This window comes from Seriola dumerili, unplaced genomic scaffold, assembly GCF_002260705.1.
Source record: "Seriola dumerili isolate Sdu_G_001 unplaced genomic scaffold, Sdu_1.0 BDQW01000226.1, whole genome shotgun sequence".
NCBI lineage: Eukaryota > Metazoa > Chordata > Actinopteri > Carangiformes > Carangidae > Seriola > Seriola dumerili.
In genome coordinates, this window is record NW_019174481.1 from 6,421,416 (window position 1) to 6,437,368 (window position 15,953).

General features: G+C 41.7%; 1 protein-coding gene across 2 annotated transcripts in view; it reads right to left on the reverse strand.

Moving 5' to 3' along the window:
* Positions 1-15,953, reverse strand: part of LOC111228813 (glypican-1-like) — a 65,392-nt gene that overhangs the window by 3,970 nt on the left and 45,469 nt on the right. For both annotated transcript variants that reach the window (XM_022754887.1, XM_022754886.1), the window contains 7 exons: positions 11,034-11,261; positions 10,576-10,739; positions 4,778-4,943; positions 4,482-4,612; positions 1,724-1,852; positions 1,270-1,403; positions 140-315 (listed from right to left, as the gene is read on the reverse strand). In XM_022754887.1, the coding sequence (XP_022610608.1) occupies positions 140-315; positions 1,270-1,403; positions 1,724-1,852; positions 4,482-4,612; positions 4,778-4,943; positions 10,576-10,739; positions 11,034-11,261 (1,128 nt within the window). The remainder of the gene's footprint in view (positions 1-139; positions 316-1,269; positions 1,404-1,723; positions 1,853-4,481; positions 4,613-4,777; positions 4,944-10,575; positions 10,740-11,033; positions 11,262-15,953) is intronic.

The window sequence follows — 15,953 nt, forward strand, 5'->3', positions numbered from 1 at the left end:
TGTTCTGCCTCCTCAAAAACAAAGTTGTTTATTCCCCTTAATCTAGAACTTGTTAAAAGCTTTGAATCATCAGTGAGTCATCTGATTTCTTGTGAATATTTTTTAGAAACTTGTGGGCTGTCATGGTAAAAGTACACACTGGTGTCCTGGAAGTCCACGTCCTGGCCGTTGAGAGCATTCTTCAGGCGGTGCGTCATGATCTTCAGCTGCATTATCTGTTGGCGTATTGTCATGTCTGGCTTGGTGATGTCGATTTCCACTTCAGGGTTGTTGATCTGACTGGCCAGGCCATCACCCATCACCTCAGGAAGGTACCTGGCACACATGAACACTTGTTTAACACGCGAAAGACAACATTTCATCATCTTACTGTGAACTGGAGACTATGCAACTTTTTGCTGAACAGTGATGATAGGATAATGGCACTTTGCATTTCCTACATTTCCCAGGATTCTGTCAGTTGGTTTTAAATACATCATTATTTGGTGACCAGACTGAAAGTGGTGGTAATGCATCTACTGTAAAATGCTGTTTCCTCCCAACATTTAAAAAAAAAAAAAAAAATAAGAAGAAGAGGATCAGACTGAGAGTAAATGAAACAGGACCACAAGCGGGAAACAACTAACATGTCATGAGATACAGTATGCTTACTTCTTGTTTTATGTTTTGTGAAAAAAAGAAACACTGAAATGTATCTATGATGGGAAAAGAGGAGTTGCGAAGTCAGCAAAATGACCACAACAATATTAAAAGTTTGCTTACATTAGCTAACATTAAACACCATACACTACTGGTCATACCAAAACAAATAAGGCTGAAACAGCAGAATCACTGAGTGTTTTGAATTGAACATGGAAACGTTTTACTGCTTATGATTTCTTATTTCAAAACTTACTGAGTCTTGCTTTGATATGAAGATTACATTACATTACATGTATCAACACCATGTATCCACTGTGGGGGTATATGGTGTTGATATTTGATGGCTGGGACCGCTGAACAGTTTGTAAAAAATAGGGATCACTTCAGCAACAACCCACAGTTCCCATTAGATAGATAGATAGATAGATAGATAGATAGATAGATAGATAGATAGATAGATAGATAGATAGATTAGTCCATTTCCTTTGGCTGAGGTGTTGTCTAGCCTGATGGCAGAGGGAAATTATACTATGAATTCAACACCATCATTTTGGAAGATGGAATGTCCATTTTCTACTTTGATTTGTTATTTGAAAATACATGTATTCATAGGTTTAAATATCCTACCTGGCACGGTTCATGCCGTTCCAACACTTATCCTCGGCCCCCGTTCCGGTGGCCACTCTGTCACTGCAGAGCATACTCGGAAGAGAAACCCAGTATGACTGCAAGTCCCTCAGTCTCACAGTTACATCAGACACCTGAGGTGGGAGTTGAGCAGATTTGTGAGCTTTTATGCTTTGCCTAAAATCACAGCATAATGATGAGCATAATGAGCAAAAAAATCCTGCTTCCCCGATAACCAACTGCAGTGCTTAGTCATCGGAGTCATTCATCCTTGCACGCATTCATTCCCATCTAATCACCCCATAGTGTAAAGGTGAAATGAGCAGCAAAAAGGGGTTTAAGTGAACCAGGTTGAGCAATGGTTCCTACGTCATAGACCATCACTATGAATGGATCAGATTAGGCTGTCAGCGTGCAATAACAAGAACACAGATTCAGTTGAATAAATACTTACCAGTTTGTTCATTTTGTTGGAGCTGGCTTCCAGCCTGTCCTCCACTGTAACCCTCCCTCTTTTCATGGAGTCATCAACTCCTGTGCTGCTGGTTCCTCCCTCTCTGATGTTGCCACATGCCTGGAACAACTGGTGCAGGAGAAGGTGAAGAAAAGACAAAACAGAAATGGAGAGAGAAGATGCAGATGGGTGACAAATCTAAGAAAAAAAACCAACGTAAAGTGTATTAGTGATTTGTTGGGCCACCACAAGCGTCCAGGGCGGCTGCAGCTCCAGTGACCCTTGACATGACGAACACCATTCTTCCAAAATATATTCCCTCGTGACAGTCAATCCAAAGTCAACTGCAGGCAATCAGTTGGGTTGAGATCTGGTCACTGTGAAGGCCACAGCACATGATTCACATCATTCTGATCAAACCTTTTCGTGACCCAGTCCCGCCCTGTATGGAAGCATCTGTAGTCATTATATTTATCTACTCATGTGTTCACATTTTCCTTTAAGATGTCACCTACCTGTACTCGAGAAGGTTAACAGAAGGGTTAAATGAGACACCAGATCCAAGTGCTTCTAGTACAAGTAACTTGAACTGTAAGGCTTCACACAGGCTCTATAAACTTTACTTTCCTCCCATATGTAGGTCATGCTCTGAATCTTTATTGGTGTTGGTGTTAACAAGAATGAAATCTGATGATGCTGAACCACCTCTCTGAATAGAATCCTATAATCTCATAATCAAACCGCATCAGCAAAACATTTGGTGTTTGTTAGACCAGCTATCTATCTATAGGTACACAAAGAATCTTTGAGCATATTAGTACACACAAATGTCTTACCTATGAAAACCGACAGTCACAAGTGGTGCTGGTTATTTGAATGACCCCATGAGTCAACCACAGAATCATTCAAGCAGAATGATTCACAGCTCAGAGAGTACTTCTTGTCCCTATGGGGCTTACATTTATAAATGGAGCCCTGGGAATACAGAGAGACTGCAGTCAATCTGTCATCCAATCTGATCTGCTTAGAGGAGCCTCAAGCCTTTGAACCTTCACATATAAGAATACAATGATCCCGTTTTAAGCTTTCAGTCATGTCTGTCATGTTGTGTGGTTCGCAGCAGATTGAATAATGAACATGAAAAACATGGCATTGACTCTGCTACAGTTATATTTACACATACCTACTGCAGATTCTATTGTGTGTATCTGGTAGGTCTATGTTTTTATGAGGGAAAGTACATAACTCAACATATGGCTTTTGATGTCAGCAGATTATGTAAATAAAGGATAATCTGTCCCCACACTTTGTCTACCATAATACTACACTATGAGCATCAATTGACTTCTGAGGGATCAACACAGCACTTTCCCCTAGAGATGAAGATCACAAGCTGAAGCTGTGTGTGATTACCATACTGAACCAGGTCAGAGGCGGCCCGCCAGACTATGGCTCACCTCAGGCCGCCAGGCTCCTTTAACAGCAAACCAGCACAGAAGAAGCTTTGTCTTTTCTCTCACCATCTACACAGTTTTCCACCTTCACCAAACTACTCAGTCAGATTTTCATGGCTGCCAGTGCCTTTTAAGGATCATATAAAACTGATGCTAAAACACCATTAAGCAGTGAAGTAAATGCTTGGCCCACAGACTCTGGCATGACTCACATCCCTCAGTTGAAATCAGGTATGTGGGGCTTTGTAACAGCATTCATTTAGTTGCAGGATAGGTGTTAATTGTATGAACAAGTAGGGGCAATGAGGTAGCATGGTGAGCAGAGACCCAGGGTCAAGCCCGCATGTTGTTTGAGTCAGAACCGAGATGAATGATTGTGTGTTATATTATATTATATTAGGTGGCACATTGGCATTTCCTGAGACAGTACAGATTTTTTTTACTTCTTTCCTTCTATTCTTAAAAGTTTATCGAATGATATAAATATTTTAAAGCCCCAGAAATCCAAATTTTTAGTATTTCTCCATAACATTAAATATTCATAACTAAATAAGGAACAACCAGCTAATCTGCTTCATCAGGACTGTGTGGGTGTGCTTTAAATACATCAACTTGACGTTTGGCTACATATAATCCTATAACTGTCAACATTGCTAAATCCTGATTGGTGCATGGAAGTGCATCACATTAAGTTTTTCTGAGCCCCACACACACTCCAAACCACTGTTGTATACCCTTGCCCTGATCTATCGCAGAGGTCTAAACTGTGTCTAATGAATTCAATTTGCCACAGTTGGATGAAGTTCTTCTCACATCCCAAGGAAGATTGAAGCAAGGAGCATGTACCTGTTCCACAGCAGTCAGTGGGATTTTTAATAAATTCACAAACATGTTTTCACTTTGTCATTGTGTAGATTAATGATTAAAAATTGCAATTTTATCCATTTATATCAATTACATCTTCAATACAACAAAGTGTACCAAAAGTGAAGGGGTCTGAATACTTATTCAAAATGACGTGCATTCTGTTCCTCGCTGATGGAGGGTCCTCCTCCAGTGGTCAATGATTAAAATTGAGGCACAGATTGAACTGCTTTAATAATCAAGGAAATATGTGATTGGGATTTGATTGAATATCAGGGATATTCAGTGTCTATGATGGCGCCGACACATTGTGGTTTAGCTCACAATATCATTTGATGTATTTTTTATGAGCTCTTCATTGTATTCTGTGCAGTAAAACGAGTTTGTATACTTCAGCTGTGTATATCTGTAAGTATGTATGCACCACTGAGTGTTCTGACCTTGCTGTTGATGGTCTGTAAATTATCGATCATGGTCAACATAGCTTCTGATATGCGATTGGGAAGGGAGAGGACCACGCTATCCACACCAGATGGGTCATCAAAGCGATCAGCCACCTGCATCATTGTCTCTACAAAGACAGGAGGTACAGTTACCATGAAGAACGTTTCATATGCATGAAGTTGGTTCAGCTGTATTCACAGCACAAAGTAACACCATGTGTCGGGTGAACCTCTGAGCGGACATGAGGCTGAATTGGATTCATGTGTGAATGTTTGTGTGATGTGCTACCCACCCGCCAAATGCCTCCACTCAGTGTTGAGGTCAGCTTGGTTGGCCAGACAACCCTTCATGACATTGCTGCAGTAGTTGGCACAAGGTCTGGCAGAGGCCATGCCCCGGCAGTGGGGACAGTAAGTCATCCTCATCATGGCTCGCGTACACTCCTGGCTCAGCTGCACCTGGGGTAGGGCACAGACAAAAATAAGCATACACCACCTGGATGAAAAATTACTGTTTAGTCAAGCATATATGATCTAAGAGTCCAAAAGAAAAAACTGATAGCAGCTGTTGATCAGACTGTACATTTGACTGTATAAACTGTGAAAAGCCCTGCTATTACTGTACAGGAGAATTAAATATATGTTAAACAAAAGTGCTCAGATTTATTAAGATGTAAAGATGTAAATTTCTTTAGCCAGACAATGACAGTCGCAGAACTGTGGGAGGTCACCTCCCATGGTGACCTTTTTTTTTAGTTTGTACCAGACTTTCATTCAGCACAGTTTCCTTGGAAACCACTTTGGGAGAATTCGCTTTTTGTTTCACATGCGATGAAAAGGCCCTGACATTCATACAAGTATTCTCAGTCCCTCACTCCATCCTTCCTGCCTCCTCCATTTCTCTCTCTATCCCACAACGCTGCTCCCCCTGGAAAGGGCCTTCGTGCGTGAAAAGTGAAACTGGGTTAATACCAGTAAGCTCTGTTCACAAGAGAGTACAGCTATGCATGCAAAACCTCAGGAAGTGTGTGTGTGTGTGTGTGAGAGAGAGAGAGGGAGGGAGGGAGCGCGCGCGAGAGAGACAGAGAGAGAGAGAGAGAGAGAGAGAGAGAGAGAGAGAGAGAGAGAGAGAGAGAGAGAGAGAGAGAGAGAGAGCGATGGAACGAGCCCAGCTACGCATACAAAGCTCCTCTAAGCTGACATCTGGGCCAGCCTGATGCTTTTCCTGGAAACTGTTCTTCTAACAGCAAAGTCACAGTTAAAACCAGGTTTTAACAAATATACAGTGGAAATGGGGCAACAATAGGGATCAGGTGGGAAAACAACATTCTACAGTCCTGTCATGCGTTTAGGACAGCTTCCAGTCTCAATGAAGAAAGATCATTTTCAGGCAGACATTGAATTCTCAGGACAGTGGACTATGGCCTTGTCCCATGATGAATGTAATCTGCATCAACAAAGGTAGCTCCTCTGTAACACTTTTCTTTCACGGTATAATTCTGTGTGAAGTGTATAGTTCTTTTCATAGTTTCATTTGTGATCTACATTGTCTCTCACACTTTATGTACTTTCTGTCATCAGTTCTCTAATGTTGAAAATATTGTTTTCTAGTCTCTTTTTTTCTTAACTGTATTCAATGATTATTTATGGTTATATAGCATCAACTCAATATCCCCACAAGGATCATTAAAATTTAATCTAATTATATTTGATCTACATAAGGCAAAAGTAGTTTAGTAAAAGTACTTCTGACACTGTTTCAACTTTAAACTAAATCCTAAACCACATTAAAAAAAATACATAATGAGCCTAAATTAGTAAATCCATCTCTGATGTATAAGAGAGATCAATCGAATTTGGTAATTATTGCCAGTTGCACAAGGAGGACAGCATGAAGTGAAATAAGTGACACAGAACAGCAATAACCACATTCCCAGGCTTAATCTCAAGTCTTATGAGACATGAGTCAGATCTTGCCCTCCTTTTCTCCCCTCCTCCCATGCTTACCCCACCACTCATTAGCTAGGGATGAGTCAGACGAATGCTTTTTTGGTGAGAGAGAGGAGTGAGGGAGGGGAGTGTGCAGAGATGAGTGGAGAGAATGCCTGAAAATGAGAGAGATAGTGGGATGTTAAAAAAAAAAAAACCTTAGAGATCCACCAAGGGGTGTTGGCAGGGGAGTGAAAAAATGAAATACTTATTAAGGAGAGACAGTCATTAATCTAGTTCCTGTTACATCATCCATACAGTATTAATACTGGGAATCCCAGGCCAGGCCCAACAGACATGACACAGTGTGTAACTGCTCTGTGGTGCTGGTTGATGTTAACAATTTCCTCAGTAACCTTGGAGCTGTGGTGCACCAGGCACTGTGAAGGAGGGGCTGTCAAATTAGAACCAGTAAAAAGACTCATAGTCTCTGGAGGATTGATTTCATTATGGATCAATTTGGGGTTTTTTTTTATTATTATTTTTCAATTCATGAAAAAAAATGCAATTAAATCCTACAATTAAAGTGTTAAAAAAATAGTGAAAAATGCCCATCACCATATCCCAGAGTACAAGGAGATATCTTCAAATTGCTTGTTTTGTCCACCCAATAGTCCGAAACCACGAGACAATTCATGTACGGATACATACAACAGAAAAAAACTGCTAATCCTCACTTTTTACTGTTCAATGTTTAATTGCTCATCAAAATCGTTGATCACAAGTTTTATTTCGATCAACTCTAAATTGATCAACATATCAGCACTAATAAAGACAGAATGCATCTTCACACTTTCACACACTCACACACACTACACTCACTCTGACCTACTTCAAATCATCTCTGTACAGGCCTATCAGGAGATATCAAGAGAAAGTTTTAGGCTTGAATTTCTCTCTTTGATGTTTACACATGTGGCTCTTTGACATGACTGTGTTACATTTTAAACACCTATACCCTCACTTGTCCTCATTTCACCTACACAATATGCTTCCCATACCTGTCAGTTCCTTTTATATTGCCTGCGATCAAGCTTGATTCTCTCTCTCTCTCTCTCTCTCTCTCTCTCTCGCTGCTTGTCTTTCCTATGTAATTAGTAAGGATATATGAGCAACCTCTCCCCCTTGTGTTATAAAGCGAGCTCATCCAGACTCCTTGCCTCCAGAGTGAGCTATGTGGCGCGTGGCCTACTTCCTCCACTCCTCCACCCGAGGGAATAAAACAGTCCGGAAAAAAGTTAAGGACACAGCAACTGGTGCAGCTTGGAGCGAAGCAAGGGAGGAATAAATACTGTACCAGAAAGAAATACTGCATCTCACTTCTGAGATCTCCTTCCCTCTCAAATAATTATTCAGTTTTCCACGCATCTCGGTCTCCCTCTGCTCTGCTTTGCTCTATTCCCAGCCTCCTTTCAGGATACTCTTTCATCACGTTTCACTACATCTCCTATTTTTCATAGCTAATCAAACTAATACATAGCAGGGATTCATGTCATGCTTATTCTAAGTTGGCAGCAAACACAGACTTCCGCAGAAGACATTTGGAGCACACACATATGCAGGGAGAACTGCGTCTTATTCTCCCCTGCTTTGCACTCGAGCAGTGTAATAGCTCCCGGAGCAGTGTGAAGTAAACATCTTCAGTCACAGGGCCCCTTTAAGTGGCAATACATAGCTATAAATAGGAGAGGTTGTCTCATTAGGGCCCAATCAATCGAAGATAAAATTACAGAGGAAAGGAGGGGAAAGCTAAGATCCAAATTAGTGTACAAAGCTATTCACACTAAAAAGGAGACAAAGGCCAGCACAGGGCACAGCTCTGGGAAATATCAACAGACATGATGGAGTACAATTTACTGAGAGAGGAAGGAGAATGAAGGATTGAGAGACCAGTAAGACGGGGATAAGAGAGGATGCTGGAGTTCGTCACAGTCTTTTTATTATCTTCCTCTCTCTTTTTTTTCACCGTCTCATTTGTTCCCAGCACAAGGCCGTTCCGATCTACGTAAGTACAGCACAAGGCTGATTGTGTGCAGGCGAAGACAGCGACACAGTCTGACACACAAATTATGAATTCGAAATTGAATATGAAATTGAACAGTTGGTTGAAGCCTGTACTTTGTTTACTCAAATTGTATCAAACCAGCTTTGACATGGATGACTCAAAGAAAGAAAGGCAGTACAGTTCAATGGACCGAGCTTGGAAATTCCCTTTTGCAGAGATTGACCAAGTGCGTCCATAGTGACTGTTCTTGAATTGCGGTGTTCTCTTGCCTTCCCACTTAAGACTTTTGATGAGTGTGTGTAAATAGGGCAGAATGCAGTCCATGACCTAATTCAGAGTGGCAGTGGCTCCAGTGCCCTGGCATTAGCGCTGGGATGACATTTTGTAATTTTGTAAAAGCTGCGCTAATTATTTACACATTTTCCCCAGCCAGCCTAGTTTAATGAACTCATCGCTCACTATCCCTCAGCACAAACACAACGACATCAGGCGGGAAATGTGTATTAAGAAATAGCCACACTGGGGAAATGTTCATCACCGTTGGAGGGTAATGATGTTATGACGACTTGTGTGTGGAACTGTGTGTGTGTGTTTCTACACCTTGAGGCACTTGTGCGCTCGCGTACTCCAGTGTGTACATGAATGTTTGCCTAACAGAGATGCTTATCAGTTTAGCATCTTGCTGGCAGAGCTCTTGCAGGAGTCCTAACCCACTCTGACTGGCCCAGGGGGTACGTCCATGTGTCACAAATCCTGAATGGCAATTTCGACATAGCGTGCTGCCCATGCTAATTCCGATCCGTCGTCCCCTGTTTGCTCGCGTCTAAGTTAAGCAGTAAATGTCATGTCTCTGGCTATGTTAGGCTAGTTGCATGAGTGCCATAGCTCCAGGTCATGGAGTTTTAACTGCCACTGTCATGCTGTGTGTCTTGTTATTCACCTACTAACTGCTTTGCTGGACTAGCTGTGTTCATGGTCATCCCTGATTTTACCTCCCTGTGGCTATGGATGTGCATAGGCTTTGCTGTGTGCAGGTACTTCACTGACACATCCTCAGGTCCCTCTGTGTAGGTGTGAGATGTTGCACCTATTTCTGGGCCAAAGAGAAGCAGAGAAAGATATGCTAGGCCAGGCTGTCTCAGTCTGATGCAAACAGCACAGTATGTGCCACCCACAGTGCTAGCCAGAACACATACATCAGAGTGAAACGGAAAAGGATCATACAGATTCTTTCTCTGACATGCATCCAAATGTGTGGCCTTGGAGTCACGTAGTAGCGCCACAATCTTTCTGTTTATTTTATTTTATTTTTTCCTCTCTTGCTTTTGGTCTTTTCATGCTTACAAACAGCCTGGCCTTGTAATATTTCATCAAGGAAATTATTTTATTATTCATCTCTGGTGCAGCATCTGTTTTGTCAAAGGATGCGAATATTTCTCATGGGGCCAGGGCTCCTTGTCCAATGGCTGATGGAAGATGTTTTTCACTACTGCATCAATACTGACTGCCTCCCTTTCAGAAGCTGGAATAATTTCTCAGTCTTGCTCTGATCTTAACCTTACTCTTGTCTTATACACAAAGGGGACCATTTCTCTTGGGAGATATTAACCCTCCCCATGGCCTTTTCTTTCAGTGTGAAGCTGACATTAACTGTTGCTGCAGGGGCTGATTGCCTGAGAGCCGTGGGCTTTACTTTATGGAGCCTCTAGTTTCCACCAACATTGATCTGCCACTGCTTTATACTATCCACACAGACCAGTAAAAACAGCCCAGTGTATATGTGTGTGTTTTTAGAGGTTCACATCAAGGAGGTGGACTGGTGACCACAAAAGAAAAATGAATACAGACCTTTAACACAATAACACCAATTAACATGTAGTGGGAGAGAATATTAGCTTTTCGGCAGATTAGACACCAGTTAAATGCTGTGTGAGTCCGTAAGTCCCTTCTATCAAAAGCAATAAAAGTAACCGGTGCGGGAAATAGGAAAAGGGGACTATAAATTTAAGGCAAAGAGGCAAATCACAGTTATTAGATGGAAGGAAGCCGTGTAAAATTGAAAGGGAAGAAAATGGGAAACTGGAGAGAGGTTTTTACCTGGGACACCTTGCGCACCACCTCCCCAGTGACCACCAGTCCCTGAACGAAGGAACGTGCTGCCACAAATGTGCGTGTGACCACCATCTTCATTACACGGGGTATGTCTCCGAAGGGCCGTAGCGTCTCTATCTGCTTAGACACACACTCCAGGTAGTCCTCACCTGCAATCAAGATACACGTTCAACACATACATCTCAAGATTATAGTTTAGGGTATTTTATTTTAATTAAGTGTGAGGTTATCTCTGCAAAGAGAATAAATCAGATGTTATCACTGACAGTGTCAAAGCCAAGTCGTAATTTGTGCTCTTTATTTTACTTATGTAAAGTACACAGTGTATATCACCGCTGTGAAGGGAGTTCTCAGTCAATAAATCTGTGTTAGTGATGCAACATTAACCCACAAATTACTTCATGGTTGGTATTTGGCGTTTGACAAAAAGAAGCTGGGCGTACCTATGGAATATTGCTTGTTTGCCTGGTAGAAGAGCTTCTCCAGCAGCCTGGCCCAGAATTCGTTGAGCACCTCCTCCAGGTTGACATTTGAGCCTCGATAGTAGTGCCTCAAATCCGTGTACAGGTCAGAGAAGACCTGCGAATTCTGGGAGTATACTGCACCCCAAGTTGCGGTGAAAGTCTCCTGTAGGCTAATCGCAGAGCGGTTCAGCAACTCCAGGAAGTAACCTAAAAACCAATATAGAAAATTAAAGGTTTTACAACAGAATAATGAAGTGGCTTTGAGGCAGATTTACAGTGTCAGCAACTACACTGCTTGGTATGATTTTGTTCTGTGCCAGTTTTTCCCCTCCGTATCCTCACATTATTGTTTTCACCCACAGTGCACACTGCTATTCAACAAATACAGCAAAAAAAAAAAAAAAAAAAAAAAAGCCACAGTCATTAACACAAAATGTTTTCAGGCTCTTAGAGCTAAAAAGCTGTCTGTCTGTAATTCCTAGATGACTACTAAGGCATTTCATACTGTAAGAAGGACGCTTAAAAGAGAAAGAAAAGGAAAAGAAGGTTATTTTTACACACTTTCACCATCTTATTTTGACTGCCTTGTGCTACATACCAACACTGCTTCATACTGTCAGTGAACCTAAAGCTGAAGTATGTGAGGGTGTCCCTCTGGGGGATGTCACAGAATTGACAGTGCTTCAGAGAGCAGTATATACTGCTCCAAATGAGGATTTACAGTTATAGGCTACAGGCAGAGGTAGGCAGTCAAGCAGACAGACAGGTAAACAGAGTGGCAGACAGTTAGGCAGGCTGTCAGTCTGGGAGAGGAAAAAAAAAAGCTGAAGAATGTTGAAGTCTGACTGAGACAAGCACCAAAAAAAGGCATATGGAAACAGTGGAAGCAGACTACAAATCCCAATTCTATCTCAATGTTTCTACTGCTCCATTCACCTGATTCACATGTATGAGGGGGCAGGGTGTAACACACAAACACGTCTTACTACATACTGCAATCCATTATAACACCACTTACAATTACAGCCTCTAAAGAGTGAATATTTTGTGCTTAAACATGTTATTTAATGAAAGACTATTCTATTGGGTTGCATTACGTTGGACAGCTAAAACTGGTAACTCATTGTGCTGTATGCATGGGTCATGGTTGAGTTTCCACTGAGGTGCACACAGCCACCTATCCAGTTTGTTCTCATAAATCCCAGCTTGGCCAGAGACATAAACATTTTTTTTTTTTACATCTGTTTTGTGTATGTAAACAATGTTTATAAATGAGGCTCCTGTTCTGCCAAGAGAATGACAACAGTAGGTTCAGCACGACAACAGTGTGTGACCAGTGTGTGATATGACCATCAATCCATTCAGGCCAACACCTGGTACAATTATGTGTGTGTGTGTGTGTGTGTGTGTGTATGTGACAGAGAGGTGGAAAGCTGAAGTCTGCAGCAGTGTTTACTTTGTAGGTGTCTTATCTCTGCCTGCCACCCCTGATCAGGGAGAGACGAGAAAAGGGGATGTTGCGGCCTCCACAGGGGGGACCCCGCCTGGAGTTAGCTTATTCCCCTAAGCAAGCTGTTTTTAAAAACATCATAACACAACATCAACACAAAAATTCACCACGCACACACTCTAGCTTATTTAAACATGATAGAAACACATCCTGCCTTCTAACAGTTTCCCTGACAACAACATATAAAGAGTTATACGGAAGCGAAAAAAAATAAAAATCCATCACCTCATGTGCGCAGGGCCTGAAGACAATCACAGCACTTGGAGTTACATAACATGTTAATATGCTAAGCTCATCCTGACCCATCTGCGTAGCATTATCTAAGCACTGGCCTTGCTGGATACTGTATCTCTCTGTTCTGCTTTCCCACTCATTAATAAACACCAGCCGGCCCACTTCACCGCTGCTGTTATTTGCTGCTTTCTTCTGGCATTTTCACAGACTCCAAGCTAAAAGGTCTAATCTCATCGGAGCCATCGATTTGAAAAGATGTATTTAGCAGTGAATGTTAGCAGAAACATACTCCTGCGAGGACTCTTTTTTTTAAATTTTTTTTTTATTATGCAGACATCCACTCCGAGACATACGTCATTACATATTCTTGGTTTTGCTACATTTAATGGTCACTCTGTGTATTGTGAATACTTTCAGTGGCTTAAAGTATATCTGTAAAATGCATTTAACTCATCTTGGAAAAATCAAGAGACATTCTTCAAGGTATATCTTTGTTTTGGTTTGGAAAGGTCTATACCATGACACATCGGGTCACAGTCCTTCTTCTGCAGCCGCAGTCTTCTTTGGTGCCATGACCAATTGCCCTTTGACATTTCCCTCAGTTGGGTTAATGCCCAGAATAATGTCAGTGTGCATTATTTCTTAACCGGAGTCATAGTAATGTTGTCAGTCACGTGCTTTTTGATGTACACTCGTGTTTCAAAACATATACAATCAGCTTTCGGCATAAATATTTGCTTCAAACAAGCAATGGAAAAAAAATGGCTTATTTTAAGTTATGTTAAGTGTTATTTTTGCTGCATTGTGCTGAAATCAAGTGACTGCTATTCCTGACTGCAGTGAAATAAGCAATTACAATTTCTCATTTTCTCAAGTTTAACACTGTATTTCAATAATATGAGACAGTTTTATTGTTTTAAACCATAATGTAAGTTGACAAGAAAGGTGGAGGACCAGGTTGAAATTGTGTGATATTTTAAACAAATGAGAATGAAAGAAAACAAGCCCCTCAGTGTAGCTACAAACAACATACTGAACAAATGGCAACTTAATGAAGGGAGTGTAGCCTCTGTCTTTGTGTGAGATGCAAATCATTTTTCAGATAATAATGCTTGGTGAGATAAATGCTTCTGAAATGCAGCAGCTGTATGTCTAGCGTTTGTTTAGTCGTGAGACTTCCTGACTGGATGACACATCGTTCCCCTGTTCCCTGACCTCCTGCCACTCAAACTATCTGCAAACACAGCGCTGGGCCAGCCTCAAAGTACCAGGAGAGCTGCATGTATGTCACTCACACTCGCACGCAAGCCAACAATTGCAATCATCCTTCCAGGAGTCAGCAGAAAGGCGCACGCAAACGTATGAAATCGGCTTGAAAGTCACAGCACATTCACATATACACACAGACACATAAGGATCACAGACAAAAAGCACACACTATACTATCCAGGGTACAGAGTGGCAGGCACACAGACAGGCAGGCAGGGAGACAAGCAGGCAGGCAGGCAGGCAGACAGGGAGCTGCTGTGACAGGTGCAGCCTTGCTTTTAATCCCCATTAGAATTCATTCCTGCTGTGTACTGTCAGCCATACTGTAAAAACGCCTTAAGTCTGGCTGAGTCAAATGGGCTTCAGCAGAAACAGTTGCATTCAGGTGATGGAGTGAAGTGTTTTCTCCATTAAATGAATTATACACATTCCTGTTTATAGTCGTTATGGGTTTGGGGGCATGTTTTTTTTTTGTTTTAGGTGCTCAGGGATCAACACATGTAGAGGGCAGATCTTGGTAAATGGCACCACGCTGTCCACTTCTCCTTTGCCCTTCAGCTCAATTGAATAATGATCATCATTAGTATGACACAAAGCCCCTGTGCGTTTGTGTGCTTGTGTGTGTGTGGAGATGACCTTTTCTTCATCTGTTTGTGTCTACATGACACAGGGAGCCACATGCCCACCCCTTCCTTCACCCCTCTTTTCCTTCTACTCTCTTCCTCAATCCTATATCATCCTTTAAAGCCTAACCTCCACCTCCTCTCCCCCCAGCGTCTGCTCTCCTGGGAAGGAGTGATGGGAGAGGGCGCTGAATTGCTTATGTCCCAGCACAGTGGGTGTGAAGGGGACAAAGAGGGGACAAACAATAGTACATTTTTAATGTAGTCATGAGGATACCACATTATTACACACATTAAGTGAAATCTTTTAGAAATGCATCAGGTGTCACTATTGCTATTGTGTCTGTCCACAGCTAACACATTTACCAGGAAAGAATAAAACCTTTATCTGTGGCGAACTGTGGTACATAAACTAACTCTAGTTTGTTTAACAAGTCAAGCAAGTCAGTTTCATTTACAGCACTGTAAACCTGATAGAAGTTGGGTAATAAATACACCAGCAGTGAGCGGGACGCTGTGCAAGAGTTTTGTCATTAATATTTATAGCCCTGAATCACAAATGCCACATTAATCTGAACAGCATATGACTCCCTCTGTCTCTATAACCATACCAGATAGATTATACTTATAACAGTCATCAGAGTGGGACTGGGCTATAATTCAGTATGGCCGTGTATCAGTTTTGATGTATAACGCATAATAGTGGGACACAGTTATTTTGCACTTCGGTTTGACAGTTTAATGTGTGATTTTGTGTATAATTTGCAATATTTTGTTATATATCGATGTTGAAATATCCATTTTGATATCATGATAATATTCATCAGCTCCACTACGGAGACCAACCACACTGACTACTCCCATAAGTGTTAGAACAATTTTGTGACAGTAGATTAGCAAAATCTCTCTCGTCTCACTCTACCTCTATCACACTTTGCTTTTCACTCGTCTTCTTCACACACACCCCCCACACACACACACACACACACACACACACACACACACACACACACACACGTAGAACAAGCTAAGTCAAGCGTGTGTGTCTTAATGACTTTCTTCCTGCGGTGCGAGGGGAGTTAATGATTTCATTTGTAATCACTCTGAGCTTCACATCCAGGCCACCTTGACATGTCAGAGGCTTATTTTAACTCTATTCCTACATTCTCTTAGCCCACTGCTTCTAAATCTGGTTAAACACACGCACACACACATTAGAGTGCTCACACAAAAGCTCATATACCATAAAATTACTCTCAAGTA